Genomic DNA, 15,828 nt, shown 5'->3' with positions numbered 1-15,828 from the left:
TCTAGAAGAATGTACAGAATGTAGAAAAGGCGCCTGCTTGGGTGACCAATCCGCTTTGTCTGCTGTACTAGAGCACCTCTCCTAGCAAGTTTCGATATATTCGCAATCGGAATTTAGAATAACTATTCGTAGCCATCTTATAGACCTAGAAAGCTCTAGCTTATAAAAGCACTATTTCTAGAAAACACTCGGTCGAGCATAGTTAAACGGGACACTAGAAAAAGTAAAGATTTAGAATAGCATACTCGACCGAGTAGTAATTAATCTTATATCTACTAGACAGGAGATGTTTTAGATTAATAAGGTATGTATTAATTAGCAAGATAAGAAGAAAAAGCAGATAGTAGTAAATGCAATAGACCTGCTCTACAAAAACGCTAGCAAGGCGATCGTAATGTTGTCTTCGCTAATCAAATTATAGACGGAGTTGAAAATGCTTATTTACCTTATAAATAGTAATTTCATCTTAGAACGTAACAGCTATTACTTTCTGCGACCGGGTTGCAGCTCGTCTATAATCTAGAAGATAATTCGAATCTTGCGACGGATTACCAGGGATCTGCACATGGGATGGGTATCTCTCTAACCTCAATTTTTCTGTTACAATAGATACGCGAGCGTTAGTAGCTCAGCCTGAATTCGCTTCCGATTGCGACTCCGAGCGATGCCACTCTGCCGGTCGCGAGTGCTTACCGAAGGATGTTCGAAAGATTGACACAGCATTGGAGAACCACGACCGGAAAACCTACGGCGAAGAGTAAACATAGGTTGATATTGAGGTTCGCTGTAGACTTCCAAATCCGATGCACCTTTTACGTACCACAGTCTATGATCCCGAAATCTTGTTAGATGAATTATGCGAACCTCTTCAGGAAAAGTTTGGCAATTGCAAGCATTCCGTGACATCGCCATGAACTTTACGTTCTTGACCGACTGTCCCAAGAGCTGATGCCTGCGGCGGGACAGCCGGCCGATGCGTTGCTTGGCACTCACTCGATAATTCTTTCTCTCATTCCTACGTAGTAACAGCAATCAATCAGTCTTATTACAACGTGTCCAAGTCTGCTTCATGGTTGCTCTCCACCGACCCCCTTCGTATGCTTGTGAATGATTTCGCATCTCAATCAACATCGCCTTATTGCTATGAGCGATCAGAATTATGATGTTGAGCGAGACGTCGCAGCCTTCTTCACTAAGACGACGGTCACTCGAGATGCTTGCGACCTCCGCGCCAAGGAGCTCGTTACTGGCGGATTGCAACTTGTGCCTACACAAGGCGCCTGCAGTTACACAATCTACGGCGGCACCACTCTCGGCTCAGTCATTCAATTCCGCCTGAAGTCGGTAGCTCTGCCTTTGAAGACAATGGAGCTTGCACGTCAAGTTTACGGCAAATTTGCACCCAAGGTCGCATTAGAAGGCCAGATTGGAGACGACGATACAAATGATGGCAGGGAGGCTCTTGTGGTCTACGTGATGCCTCGCATGCAAGGCATAAGTCGTCTCGACTTTATTCTTGCTCATGGCTATCCTGAAGACACACAAAAGATTTGCGAAGCGCGCCTCACATTAATCAAGGACGTTGCCACGTGAGTTTTCTGTTAGCCATTGTTCTCGCCGGTACTATGATTCGTTCTAATCGTGTCCAGCTTCTTCGCACTGTCGTGGAAGGCGCCACAAATTCTTGAGCAAGCACAACTTCACACACTAGAACAAGAGTACGAAGGGGACCTCCATTTACTCCAGCATGCACTGCCCCGGCGCTACCAAACTGTGATCCAGCGTTGCTTGCAAGCACTACCATCCATCATGGCTTTACCGATAGTGCTTGCTCACAAGGACTTTGGCGACTTCAACATGCTTGTTGATCCCGATACTTGCCATCTGCTTGGTGTCATCGACTGGGCTGAAGCCAAACTAGAACCCTTCGGAGTCAATCTCTACGCTGTCGAGAAACTGATGACCAAATTCCACCTTCGTAATGGCGCTTCTCGGTACCCAAACTACGACACACTCTACGATACCTTCTGGCAAACACTTAAAGCAGAGATCAGCGCAGATCTCAGTGATGCGACTGTGTGCACGATCAGATCGGCGATGCTCCTTGGATTTTTGCTTGAACATGGATTCACGAGCCGTCTTGCCAATATGCCTGAGCCAGTTCCTATTTCTGACGATAACACGGAGGGGGCGTACAAAATGCTGGAGTTGGAAAGCTTCTTGATCCAAGCAGAGACGAGATTTCCATTTTTAGCGAGCGCGGACTAGAAGCTGAATTTCTGCAAACGAAATCACAATCAGGAAGTTCGAGTTCGCAATGTTAACGCGATTTCATCTGAAACACTATTACCATATCCTTTCTCCTAACGCGTGACAACCGCTAAGACGTTTTCCAGAAATCGAGCTCGATGGTATCATCCAGTTTTCAGTACGCCGACATCAAGCAGAGCGTTCTTCAAGTCTTCCACGTTCTCGAGTTTCGGAAGTGGCTTGCCAGCATTGAAGACCTTGTGGCTGCCAGACGTCATTTTGGAATGAGTCTCGTTGGCCGCACAAACACGTGGACGGCCGTCGACCGACTCGAAACGCCAACCAGTGATGCGAGTGGACTGAACACCGTGCGATTGGGAGGATTCGAGCATGACTGTCCCCTGGTCCAGGATCAATTCAATCATTGGGCTCTCGCCACAACCCAGAACTTGAAGGCCGAGCAAGCTTTGGAGCTTGTGCTTGATGATGTAGCTAATAAATTCACTCAGGAAGCCTTCGTGGACGCTGGACAGATCCGGCAACGCTCCGTCCTCCAACTCGTAAGGTAGAAGACCGTTTTCAGCCACCACAAACACGTGTCCATGGACAGTGGAAGTGTCAACGCTGTCGATGGCAACAGTCTTTGCCCAGCGAATACTAGGGTTGTTGAAGGTCGAGCCTAGAAGTACATTCTCGTCTGGGACCTGGAAGTGGCCATGGATTAGGTGAATGCCGAAAACCTTGTGGGCATTGTTGCGAACGAAAATCGAAGCGAGTTGCGCGATGATGTTTCCCTGAACCGGAGGCTGGTCATAATCATCAACGAGCGTGTTGTATCTGAGGCATGGTTAACATGTGAAGCAGGTGTATCCCGGAAAATATTCAACACTCACAGTTTACCGACCGCGCCCAAGTCCGTCAGCTTGAGTGCTTGCTCAAGCTTGCCATGTGATGGCGAGACAATACAAGCGGCAGCCATGTTGTAGCGATGGATTTCTGCTTGCCTTCGGTGTGGTATAGTCGTCAGCGTTTTCAGAGTTTTGGGGCTGCTAAGGAGTTAAGGCGAGGCTTTTAGGAAGACTGAGAGCAATCTTTATCCCTCGAGGAGTGACAACAGCCTGACTGTGGTCATGGGAGCGACAGCATAAAAGTGGGGCCCTGCCCTGCCGCAACTCTGGGCGATGTGGATGGTTGGATACGCGCCACCATGGATGTGAATCCTTCGCATGCCAGCAGACGTATGCACGCAACTACGGGGCCGAAAGCATTTCGGCTGTCCGGCATGCGCGTCTTTCCCATGGTTCTCAAGCTTAATGGGCAGCACTCTTCTGCCTTGTGCATGACTTCAACCAGCTCTGTTTCGCAAACTCAAGAAGCAGGGATCACACCAGCATATCAAGGAGCGATGTAAAGAGGGGTCGGAGTTCAGGCAAAACATGATCAGTCCGGATAACGAGATGAATCTGGTAGTCAGGCTGACGCCTACTTTAGTGGTCAAATACGGACCTGGTGTGATGACAACAGGAGGCTTTGCCCTGGAATATACAACAAAGAACCTGAATCATGACATTGTGACGGTGCCTTGCCTCGTGCAGTTCTTCACAAGTCGAGCGAGGTGTTCGCTCATCGGCTACCCAGACCAAGCTGCATGATTTCCAGCCTGCAAGCTCTGTCGATCAGATTCAACATGTAGCATCGATGTTCTTGTTCATCTAGGAGATGTTTTGGCAACCTAGCAAAATGTATTTCATTCTCAAATAAGGAGTCGGCAACATCCACGCTCCTAATGAAAACTTGAATCTATAGACTGTGCCAGAGTCGAGCCTACATCGCGTTTGATGGTCTGATCCTCAGGGCTCGTGAAATACTCGTCCGCCTCTAGGTTGAAGGGCGCCACGCGCGCGCCTCTGGCCATCGGTGCCAATTTGGAGATATTATTGACTGCGATATAAATCCAACTGATCCAAATTCGATTTGCCAACCCCCGCGTCCAACATTAGGCCTTCTTGCTGATCGCGTGGAATCGATGGCGGATGGGCTCCTAGTACCGGCCTACGTATAGCACACTTTTGGAAGATCTTCCAGGGGATAGTATGAATCTCTTCAGAATCGAATCCTATCTGAGAGAGTCGCGTTTTGTCCACAGGACTCGGTGGCGGAGCTCGAGTTCCCCCTGCTACAGAATTCCTTTGCGAGGCATCATCTAACGGGCAGTTACTGTAGATCGATAGACTTCTGCTCAACTCGAGTTCGTCTTTCTCTGGCTGTTGTGTGGCCCAACCCATGTTTCTAGTCTCTGGCGTTATTTGTATCTGCACAGGAAGCTGGAAACGGTCAGATTCAGTTGCACGGAATCAAGAAGATCGTCTGACCACAGGCAATTGCCCACCAAGTTCCCTTCTTATTGATCAACACTTCTTCCTCATCGGCCTTCGAGCGTTCGTGTGTACCAAAAAATAGCCCCGGAATATACAGTGTCGTGGCTGTTCCGGAAATGTACATGTATATGTTCCAGCATCGCAATCTTATGACAGTGTAGAGGCAGGCTTAACTTCACTGAGGCTAGGAGAATTGACTGCTCGAAACTGGCAGTGTCTGCACTCTGCAATCACTGCTTTGCCAACAACAGGCCTGTGGTATCGAGCCCTGCTGCTGCACCGGCCTGCAACTTCTAGCCTCGCCGCTGCATCGGCGGGCCTCCGCTAGCGTGAGCGAGCATCGGTAAGGATCAAGATTGGAGACATGATCGACATCACAATAGCGCCCACCCTTCCGAGAGGATTGACTTTCGACGACAGAACTAGGCCATAACACAAGACCCTGGATTCGAATTCTGTGCGGTATGCAACATAGAACTAGGACTTTCAGAAGACGCATCGAGGCTTGCTAATCAGCGTGAAATACTTCTCCAATGAGAGCTAAGCACGGCTTGAACCATTATAACAGACTCCAACGGCTAGATAGCAAAAACTCATATAGAGCAACCTGTTATCACTGAGATTGCTCCTCTACAATGGATGAGATTCCCTGCCACGCCCAATCCGAACATTGCGAGCACCGTATACATGCACAAACGAGATTGCAAAATGTGGTGTGAGCCAGAGTCTGATCGTGCTTGCAACTCGAGAGTGGCATTCTTGCAGAACTCCGGTTGGGGTTGGGGGCTGCCAAAGCCGCATCAGATCGTGTCGGACCTGAATATGCCCACCACACCCAGCAACACCAAACCTCGGCCGAGCACGCGGAAATCATCAACAGCAAAATCGTAGAGCACAAAGTGACGAGGACGAACCACAAGAAGAGGCAAAGCATTTGGTCTGTCATTCTCATATACAACCTTCCTGGTGATATCTTCTGCCAACTATACTGGGTGTTCATCGAGGTCTCCATAAGAGCATTTACTTAGAGACCCGCATGGTTCGTTCCAACTTTCCCCGGCACCGGGCTTTGTTAGAGCTGTACTTGACGGGCTGTTGCTGAAGTCACTTCGTCGTGCTCGCTCTTGCCTTTGGTGACGGTAGTGGTAGTAGATTGCACCCAATCCATCGACCGGGATCACCGCGAACAGCAATTCGATGCACTGTAAGAGACTTATAAACCGCACACCAGTTCTCAAGGCGAGTGCAGTCCACAGCCACAGTAGTAGGAGTGGCCTAGCATTTGTGGTTTAGCAGGATACCTTTGAAGATGGACGAGCAGCCTTACCCAAATCGACCTATATATGGCCATGCTAACTGCCATTTCTTTGAGCGCGAGGCGTCCAGTTTGCAAATGGTGTGCAGAACGAAGTGTATGGCTGCGGCTTCAACGATGCTGATAGACCCAGGTGGCAGGTACTGTGCGACCGCGTGCAATATCTTCTTCTGTCAGCAAAACATGACATGGAATGCATAACAAGGATATCACTCACTTGACTCTTCGCTCGCTGGCTCATTATAATGAGGCTAACAATGTGGAGAACACAAGCTCCAGCCGCAATGAGGAGCCAAGATCGCGCAAATCGCCCTAGGTAGCTTATACGGACCATCCTGCATAGGAGTAGGTACTGTGACATCCATACTGTGGAGAAGAGGAGGGACAATTTGGTGTGAGGGAGACGACGTTGTGAAGGCTGTTATCACATAGAAGCTGAATGCGGGCGCCTGAAAACGAATCAGCCTGGCATTACGATGTACATTCCCAAGCTCCTTTCGATTGCGTACCCAGACCAAGCCGCAAAGGGCTCTGTGTATCCAGAGGACCCACGAGGGAGCGGAGACTTCCCCTTCTGCATCACGAACTCGGTAAAGAATGAAGGCGGTGCCCGTCGTAATGGCTACTGCAAAAACCATAGTGATTGGCAGAAGCCACTCCATGGTCCGTAGAACGGTGTAGAACTCATGTCGCAGGTGTCAGGGCGACGTTGACGATATAAATTCTGTTTGGGCTGACTGCTCCTCGAAGTCTTCGTACGAGGCACATCTCGCAGTTTCCATGCCGCCGCATCGCCGAGATTAGGACACGCCACCATGGCTGTGCGCGCGGACAGCATCCACGACAGCGGCGCAATAATTGGGAGCGCTGATCGGCGCCTTGACGATATACAGAAGTCGAATGGGAGGTGCGAGGAAGGAGTCGCTCTGAAGTCCGGCGACCAACCAGAGCACATGCCATCTCTCGCTAGGCCGGATCGAAATGGAAATGCTGGGGCTGTGGCGACGGAAGCAGCCTGAATCGTCCTGACGCTGACTGCTCAGTGGGATCGGCCGGGTGGGGGCCGGGGGCACTAAACCTTTAAAGGAGCGACTCCATTGGAGTAGAACCACGTCTGTCCTGAACTCTCTTCAACAGATATTGCTGGCATGATCGCACGAATCGACAATTTTCGCGGCTCATCTGAGGACTATGTGTCGTATCTGGAAGGACTAGTGTTGTCATACAGATCAAATTCAGCATTCAAGGCCAATGGAGAGTCGGTCGCAAGAGAGCGAACGAGGCGAAGGACCTCAGACGGCGGGGGGCCGTCAACTTCAAATCATGGAACCCGATCGAAGCATTATGGTACATTAGAATTTGTTGCACTGGACCCTCAATCTCGGAAGCTGAATCCAGTGCGACGGAAGAGTGCGATCTCACGTTGGAAGAAGAATGCGATCGCTTTGGTGGAAGAGACGCCAGAGGCAAAAGTATGGTACAAGGTACTGAAAGAGGAGGGGATATATGATGCCATGTGCAATGGGGAGGCTGCAGCATATCTCATGGCCACCGATGAACGACTTCCAGCTGTACCTAATCACGAACCAGCGCCGCGCAGTGTGCCCTCACTCGCCTACGATCGCTTGAAGATGTATGCGCTGGCAGCCGTGCGGCGAGGAACCACGGCTTCGATCGCTTTAAAGCTAGCCAACTTTCAGAAGTTCCTCGTGCTTTCGGCGTGCTATGTGCTGCATCAATCGGGGGTGGAATGGCCTGTCTTGGATGTTGTACGCATATGCGTTGGGAGCGACACGTCGCAGAGGCGTGCGGAGGATATCCTCAAATGTGCCCGTTATGCCAACGAACTCCTCGATGCCCTGTACCTAGAAGGTTGGGGTCTTCGGGCCTGCGAGCTTTTTCTCTTGTGTGAGTCAAGTACTGATTCCTCTCGGGGCAGAATTGACAAATCGGTAGGGAATCGGCCCTTGACATTCTTCTATCAGCTCTCGTGCGCAAGCAACAGCAGCCTCCGAGTCTTTAAGGAATCGATCGGAACGCAAGCATTCACTACTTTGCCGGAATGCTATCCATGGACTCCGTTATTCGTCCCGAAGCTTGTGCAACACATCATAGGGCAGGATTTTGCGTGAGCCACCTTCTGGAATAACTGTCTGTTCGTCGCTTACGTTCTCGACAGGATTGATCGTATAAGCGAGCTCCTTGGCTATCGACACTCCCATCTTTTCTGCGCCAACCCGTGGCAGTATTCCGGATCGTGACGGTAATGCTGTCTGCTGAGTTGCATTGTATCTTTATCAGATATCGACCCAGAACAAAATCGCTAATCCTCCGCCAGTTGGCGGGACCAGTATCTTGTCATTCCCATCAATGCATACATCTTGCCCTGAATCCAGATCCATGAAGAAACCATTCTCGAGTCCCAGGTTGTCAAGCGCAACGCATACCAGCGTCTGCGGATCGCTATCTGTGCTCGGATCCGCCCACATCCATCCGTCCTTGCGGGCTTTGAACTGATATATGCCGAATGCACGCACTAGGGACCGATGTGCTGGTTTCAAGGGGCGCTGTACATGTTCCGCGGCTCTCTGGATGTTCTCTTCGTCCTTGCACAGATACATCAGTCCAACCCGATTCCGACAGCCACCCGCGTACCTACTTCGACCCAAGCGTCTGCAATGCTTCCCACATGCGGCGCGTCCTCCTGGCCCTCTTTCTTCAGCCTCATGTACCAGAATGGTGTATGTGGCTTTTCTTTGTAAAAATCCAGCACATCAGCACTCTTCGCGAACTCGGTTATCTCAATGACCTTGTCTTTGGGCACGCTCGAGCCGACAGCCTTGAGGAAGCGCTTTGTTTGATCTGTCAAATATGCCGAGGATGCGGCCATCGCAGATACTAACTGTAGGAGGTTCGTGTAGTGCTTGTCCAAGCCGGAAGGACTTTACGTGGTAGATCGCACGCGCGAGTGGGGTGACGCACTGACCTTGTCCCCCCGCGCTGAGGAGTCACCAACCTTGCACGGAAGAGTTTTACCTTCCTTTCTCCCCCAAAATGGATGACGCATCGGCAAGCGACTGCAGCGACCGGTACAACCGCATTCACTTAATCGAGGAACAGAAGAGAGCGGCAGAGGAGATCGACCTCCCGAGCGTCCTACGGTCAGCCGGGCAGATCCTCCTTCAACATGGTGCTCATCTCAACTTCGGCATCAGCCTGGTTCATAGACACCAAGATCTGGCTCCGAATTGTGCAATGATCCATTCATACGACACGCCTGGCAGCGATACTTGCCACATGGAGCGGCTCGTGGATGTCCAGATCTTCCCTCAAGCGTATCATCTTGACCGCGACGGATTCCTTCCATACGAGTACTCATTCGACCCGACACACATTCCCGAAGCGCCGATGCTGGACGAGTTGGCTGCGCTTCTTCGAAGAGAGCATGCAAGCCAACTGGTCGGATTGTTTCACATAAAAGAGCTGGGAGCACCGTGGCTGGAGAGGCTGTCAAGCCGTGGAGATGGAACTACCGCAACGCGATTGTCCCAAGGCAAGACGCTTTCGTCGGAGAATATCGTCACAGAATGGATTGTTTGTGTCAACGGTTCTTGCGCGGATCTGGTGGCCTACAAAGCATGCGAAGATACTGTGGCGGGACACAAGAGGACGTGAGAATCCTTGCAAGTGCTCAACGTTTTTGACGTGCAAACAGTGGAACAAAGTCTACCTCGAAATGACCTTGCTCCTTTCCTCATCAGCGAATCCGGTTCTATCGTAGCTGTCCTACGAGAGAATTCCAAGTCATAAAATGTCCGAGCTGCTCTTGTCTGCAGAATCTCGAGTGTGCCCAGTGCATGTTGCGAGTATCCGCCCCCGATCGCCCGACTATGTAACAGACACAGCCCGCGTGCGTCATTCGGAGAATGGATACTCCGTGGTAGGACTTTTGCACCTCGAGCATATGTCATACGCCATGCCGTATATACGTTCTTGTAGTAGGAGGAATTCCTGCTCTTCCGGCCGCGCACGATGTTCCATCTTCTCTAGCCGCTTCGAGTCCTTTGCCGAATGTTGAGAGCGGTGAGATGGATCTTCATGACTTCGCTACGGTCTAGTCGCCTTGCATTTGTTCCTTGAGCGTAAGGATCCTGGCGGTATGCCAGTAAAGCCTGAGAAGCCTCCGTTCAACCACCGCCTGTTTCCACTTCAGGTTGTGTTTGCAAAAGCGGCACGCAGCGTGTCCTGTTTCCGTGGTTCACTGCAAACATTCAGTGCACGTGCCTCCACTACGAGTTTCACGTCACGAGTCTAAAGTGGTCCTTGTTATGCATCTCGTACGCCGCTCAAAGCGCACAGAACCAACAACGGCAGGAAGGACAACGCATCTTTCACATCACCAATTAAGTCATTAAAGCCGGATCATCCATCAAGCTGAACGAGGCCGAAGCCATGCGTTTCGTCTCTCACGCTACCAATATCCCGGTCCCACGAGTGCACGAATCTTTCATCTTTGGGGGGGGGGGGGGGGGGGGGGGGGGGGGGGGGGGTTTGGAATGGGCATATCTGCATGGACCATGTAGCAGACAGGCCATTGTCCCAGATATGGAAGACAAAGTGGCGCCAGGGTCCGCAGATCTGCTGCGCGGACGCCGCAAACGACAGTGAGGTCAATCGACGGTCTAAGAGACCATTCCAAACAGAAGAGAATTCTGGCGGGAATCGCCACAATGCGGAGTCCTTCTTTCATCTACCTTCTATCTCAAGTGCTTCCATGCGGCACCAAAATAGAACGGCGGCATGCGATGGTGTGTTCGAATTTCTCAGAGGCGTCCAAAGTAAAGACGACGATAGTAACGACTCCGCTCCTGATGTCTCAATGGAAGCCTTGTGCCAACACCTCCAGCGACTGAAGATAGCTCAGCTCAAAGCCCATAATGACCGTGGTACTGAGCGGACAATAACTACGGCAGTTGCTGAATGTCGAGAATTCACTATTGCTAGCTTGACGTCTTCCGATCTAGCACACTCGGTCGCGGAATTGGCTGGCTATCTGGTTCGCATTCTGGGGCCAATGAGTCCTGAGCCAACGATCGTGCCTGCTCAAGACAATCGGGAAGCCCAGGAGAGCCGATGCAAGAATTGGACAGATCAGATTGACTCAAGAGAGTCGAAATCTCAGCGAGAAGATGCAACGAGCGCGAAACCGGCTACATCACGATTACGCATGAGCGAGTCAGTGGACGGCATTCGTAGTTGGTCGACTGCTACTGCTTGCAGCAAAGAAGTCACATTCCGTCCAATTTTTTTTGGATACAGCGAACAACTCTGGCTGTACGCCTCCGGCGTGGTCTTAATCTGCACCCTCTTGCCGAGCTTGCAAGCGGGAAAGTCGCCCACTTCTGGCTTGGAGTGTGAAAGAGTCGATCAAGGAGGACCTGCGTTCCCTTTCGAGCTTTAGCATCTCTTACTTCTAGCTTCGTCCATCCTGGAGCGGCTGTTTCCATAGCTCAGCAATGCTGCTCAAAACTAACCAGGTTCGCTGCTGTCGTTCGGCGAAATCTTCCCAGAGAGTGATCGTTTGGGGGAAGAGTTTCGACCTGTGGTTGCAGTATATAACACTGCAGGCTTCCTAGCTTCATTCGAGGCTTTCACGAAGAGCAGCCACTTCTCTCGTTAAGCGGGTGCCTCTGATGATAAACGTGTGCAGAAGTAAGAGCTATTGGCGATGCTGCGGCTGGACGCCGACGAAGCTCGAGATGTTTTCTATAAAGATCTACAAGCAAGTCGACGTTCGTACTCGATCCTAGCCAGGCACTGTGGCCATGGTAGACAAACATGTAAACCACGAGCAATCTGAGCGGTGACTCTTCCGATGTAGCTTCGTAAATGCGATCGGCGTAAATGACAGGATAGTAACGTGTATCTTTCTGGTTCGAGGCGTTCACACAAGCGATCATGCTGTCGATAACGGCGTCCTTGAAAACCATGTCCTGTACCTTTTCCCCAAAGATGAAGCACTCGACTAGAAGTTTCAACTCCCTCACCTTCTCTTGATCCTGGTCACGATCTTGCACGAGGATCTTGTCCCTGTAGACCCACCGCAAGTAGACACGACAGTGAAAGTGAGTACAACAAGAAACGTGGACCTGAACATATTCACCCGTACATAATGCGATCACAATATTCAGTGGGAATCTGTGCCAGGATTACATATTCGTGCTCCCGAAGCTCCAGATCAAGACTAAATGCAGCAATAATACTGTCTCGTCTCCATACCATCACAGCCGGATCATCCGCGAGCGCTTCACCATCTATCTCCCATAATGTGACACCGTGTTTCTGCTCACGAAAATATTGCTGGCAGAGTCGTCATGCAAAATTTTTGTCTGACGTCAAAGAGAGAAACGGGCTGAGGTCTCGATTGCCCCACGCAAAGTGCTTATTCACCCGGATCTTAAAATCTGCAGTGGTCGTAGGTATTGCCCAGCCAAGACCTACGGGTATAGTTTAATCCTGCTCGAACATCAAACCACGGGCACGTAAGCCGCTCAAGTTGTGGCCGGCGTGAGCTGCTCTCCACAGCTTTTGAGGCGCACTCTCTCTTGTGAGATGTGTAAGGCTTGTGGTTCCCAGACACGCTCGTCCCATGTCTCCCCTATGTTCCATGCAAAGGCTCGAGATTTTCCGTTTCACCGCTGATGTCGCGGTACACATCTGGAGTACAGTATTCGATCTTGACGACACGAAGCGAGCAGATATCGGGGCCTTACAGAGGATCAGCTCTCGTCCAGAGAGCTCTCCTGTCAGCCACACTACCTCGTCTCTTCGTCACAACAACGATATAGCTAGATCGATGCAATACGTGTGATTGACTCAGGTGCCCATGAGAGATCATTGAAAACGAAAGGTGTAGTAGTCCTCCGAGCGGAGCGTGTGAAAGCCCACGCCAACAACCACCCTGATTCTGAAATGATAGGCCTTTGGATGATCGTATCAACAATATCCATAAGAGTGCACATGCGTGCGGCTACATCATAACTTCTCCGTCGCACTTCCACTTGATCGCCATACATTTCAAGGCGGTCATACATCCCATCCTGCAGGCCAACAGCAAACAATCGCGGCAGGACTTCGTCCATCACATCAGCTCAGTCTATCATCTCGTCCTCATAAGCAGCGCACAATGCTTTCGCGACCTGCGAGGACGGGAGCCATGCCACCATCCACTCCACATATACCTGCCCATATTCTCAAGCACAAGATAGCGCCGAGCATACGCGCTCACGGGACCAACTTCTAGAGTAAAAGCATTTAGCGGCAGTGTCGAATGATCAAAGATGACTTTGTAATGCTTTCTCTGCCGACCGTTCTCAACAGCGATAATTTTCATATCGGTAACTACTCTTTGAAAAAGTTGAAGTATCTGAAGGTGTTTGCGCTTGTTCTGAGGAACCACATCTGCGGTCCGTCGTGCAAGACCAGGAATTGTCATGTTTGCAGATCCTCTGTCAGAGTGGGGGACTCATTCCTATTGACTTATCAGCATAATCCTGCATGTCCGTGGCGGGAGATTTGCACACAACCGAATTATTCTATTGAAACGCTCCTGTTTGGCCGTTCAGTATGGGATGAGCTGAATTGTCAAGTTACAAAAGCAGCGAGAATTGCCAGCTACCATAGTCTTCACTCTGAGAACCAGTCTGATCAAGAGGTCTTTGGTGGCATTCTCCTTCTTCCCTGGGCCCACGAATCGTAGAAAATATGGTCCTCCTGACCTCGGCAAGTGGTGGCAGGTTTACAAGCGGAATGGAAAGCATGCCCAGAGATCCATGGATCGCAAGAAATCGACGACCTTGACAGCCCACCAACTATTGCCCAGCAAAACCATTAGTTAAGGTGCGACTGATATTGCCGGAGACGACCATGTTACAATGTTCATACATTCACTACAATTTCCCTCGTGTAGATATTCTTTTTGGACGTATTATTTGCTCGAGCTGATCCCAGGAATGGAACAGGAGGTTGACAGATTCAACGACCAGCTTGCGAAGCAGACCGAGATCTGGATCGACTTCGAAGACGGATCTCAAGCATCAATAGGAATTCGTGCCCATCAAGCAATTCACCAAGTGGCCAATTCAGTCCTTCTCGGACCCAGCGTAATGCCTCAAGAGGCTCTCCGTGATCAACAAAGAAGTCAGTGTACACTGACGAGATAGCACCGCTGCTATCATCGGTCGCGAAAAGATTTCCACGAAGCGTGGCTTCTCGGACATATTTGATAGGTGCCCTTTGCATGATGCCAGCTGCATTCTCGCGAATGAAATCCATGGAAACCGAGTTGATGCCACCTGGAGACACAGTGAGCTTCATTGACCAAAATAAACAGCGGTTGTGTGCCAATTACTTGCGAAGGCTTTCGCAGCGGCAAGGCATGCGGCAGGGTGCGAACTCATAAGGCCGTAGATATTGTCGTCATCTCGGCGCACACAGTTCAGCAAGCTGACCGCGAGCCCACGCTCGCGGTAGTCGCCGTGCACAACTAGTTGAGTAATCCAGCAGATTATTTTTTTCTCGAATTTCCATCGGCAGGCAAAGACATTCCCTGCCAGGCGACCTTCTATTGTAACCTTCACATACGAGCAGTCGACGTTTTCGGGTAAATATTGGGCTCGCAGGCGGTCTTTGCTCAGCTTCACGCGGCTTCCTATTCACAAGGTTAGCCATCCCTTCAAAATAGTGCTTGCGCGACCCACCCTGTTTCGGCGTTGGATAAGAGCCGATGGGATGTGTTCCCCATACACCATAGTTTTCGTTGAATAAGCTGACAGCTTCCACCAGCATCGAATCTGTGATTTCGTTTCTGTCAAACGTCTCGAACACCTGCTTTGACATAATTGGTCCAGAAAATCCCTCAATGTATTTCACAGAATTTTCAGTGAGGAAGTTGACTGTTCTTCGTCGGGGGGTGGCGGAGGAGGCGGTAGTTTTGGGCAGACCGTTCATGAGATCCATGAGCTCCCGCTAGCACCGAGGCGAAGTATTGACGTCTCTCCCAGGACACGCAAGGCAGCATGCAACGCTAACATGGGTCAATCACAGTTGGAAACGTTGGCCAAGATGGAAATCAGGTTACGTGGCTCGGAGAAGCCGTAAGCAAGGCGGAGATAAGCCGATAAAGTCACGTGCTGTCCCGAAAGCCGATCAGCTTGAGGCCAGAAATCAAGAGAAGTTCGGAGGAGCAGAAACTAACGTGCATTAAAGTTACCAAGCCCCATCTGGCAAAGAGAAGTCGACCACGTCCTCCAATTCCGATCTTACATAGTCAAACAGATATGTCCCCAGACCAGGAATCAAGAATTGAGGACGTCTAGCGCGAATGACCTCGATTGCCTTCTTCAACATACCTTGCGATCCACTCCAGTCACCACACTTGACACGTATGAAAGCAATGAACAGATAGATCACACCGCATGTGAAGACCTCCTCCTCTCCTGGATTGTAAATTTCGTTCTGGAGCAGAGCGGTAGTCCAGTAGCCTTCTGCTTCTGGGAACGACGAGATTCGCGCCCGGGATATCAGTGCTCGCACATGCCCAACTTTGTCATCGACATCTGGTTCAGCAAGTGTATCGTACAGAATCAGGATGTCGTCCAGAAGCGCTTTGGCTTTGTCGAAATGGTTCTGTCTGATCTCGATCTCTGCTAAAGACAGTGACAATCGCCTGAAGGTTCTAGAATACCGACTGTTCTCTTTTTGTCGATTTATCTCCAATTCTATCATCTCTCACCCCTGGTTGAGATACTCGGCCTGAGGGTCCAGCGTGGAGCCTGTCGTTTGTCTGATGTATTCCAATTCGCAATAGACATCTGAGAGATGGCA

General features: G+C 50.5%; 7 protein-coding genes across 7 annotated transcripts; 3 read left to right on the top strand and 4 right to left on the bottom strand.

The window, feature by feature from the left end:
* Positions 1-1,107: 1,107 nt before the first annotated feature.
* On the top strand, positions 1,108-2,268 carry RHO25_002421 (uncharacterized protein; the record flags this gene model as incomplete). Its single annotated transcript, XM_023605007.1, has 2 exons — positions 1,108-1,589; positions 1,650-2,268. 2 exons carry the CDS (start codon positions 1,108-1,110, stop codon positions 2,266-2,268), a joined length of 1,101 nt encoding a protein of 366 aa, XP_023448538.1.
* Positions 2,269-2,414: 146 nt separating this feature from the next.
* Positions 2,415-3,229, bottom strand: RHO25_002420 (uncharacterized protein; the record flags this gene model as incomplete). Its single annotated transcript, XM_023605008.1, has 2 exons — positions 2,415-3,087; positions 3,144-3,229. 2 exons carry the CDS (start codon positions 3,227-3,229, stop codon positions 2,415-2,417), a joined length of 759 nt encoding a protein of 252 aa, XP_023448544.1.
* A 3,862-nt stretch (positions 3,230-7,091) lies between these two features.
* On the top strand, positions 7,092-8,204 carry RHO25_002419 (uncharacterized protein; the record flags this gene model as incomplete). The annotated part of the gene is made up of 3 exons (XM_065602252.1): positions 7,092-7,851; positions 7,900-8,071; positions 8,123-8,204. The coding sequence occupies 3 exons, from the start codon at positions 7,092-7,094 to the stop codon at positions 8,202-8,204; spliced, it is 1,014 nt and encodes a 337-aa protein (XP_065458324.1).
* Positions 8,205-8,240: 36 nt separating this feature from the next.
* RHO25_002418 (uncharacterized protein) lies at positions 8,241-8,833 on the bottom strand (the record flags this gene model as incomplete). The annotated part of the gene is made up of 2 exons (XM_023605009.2): positions 8,241-8,549; positions 8,603-8,833. The coding sequence occupies 2 exons, from the start codon at positions 8,831-8,833 to the stop codon at positions 8,241-8,243; spliced, it is 540 nt and encodes a 179-aa protein (XP_023448540.1).
* A 164-nt stretch (positions 8,834-8,997) lies between these two features.
* On the top strand, positions 8,998-9,618 carry RHO25_002417 (uncharacterized protein; the record flags this gene model as incomplete). Its single annotated transcript, XM_065602251.1, has 1 exon — positions 8,998-9,618. One exon carries the CDS (start codon positions 8,998-9,000, stop codon positions 9,616-9,618), a length of 621 nt encoding a protein of 206 aa, XP_065458323.1.
* A 4,359-nt stretch (positions 9,619-13,977) lies between these two features.
* Positions 13,978-14,961, bottom strand: RHO25_002416 (uncharacterized protein; the record flags this gene model as incomplete). The annotated part of the gene is made up of 3 exons (XM_023605010.2): positions 13,978-14,297; positions 14,354-14,653; positions 14,703-14,961. The coding sequence occupies 3 exons, from the start codon at positions 14,959-14,961 to the stop codon at positions 13,978-13,980; spliced, it is 879 nt and encodes a 292-aa protein (XP_023448547.2).
* Positions 14,962-15,210: 249 nt separating this feature from the next.
* RHO25_002415 (uncharacterized protein) lies at positions 15,211-15,729 on the bottom strand (the record flags this gene model as incomplete). Its single annotated transcript, XM_023605012.1, has 1 exon — positions 15,211-15,729. The coding sequence occupies one exon, from the start codon at positions 15,727-15,729 to the stop codon at positions 15,211-15,213; it is 519 nt and encodes a 172-aa protein (XP_023448536.1).
* Between the last annotated feature and the right edge of the window lie 99 nt (positions 15,730-15,828).

This window comes from Cercospora beticola, chromosome 2 (genome assembly GCF_033473495.1).
Source record: "Cercospora beticola chromosome 2, complete sequence".
Classification (NCBI taxonomy): Eukaryota; Fungi; Ascomycota; class Dothideomycetes; order Mycosphaerellales; family Mycosphaerellaceae; genus Cercospora; species Cercospora beticola.
This window is presented reverse-complemented; position numbering and strand designations above follow the sequence as displayed.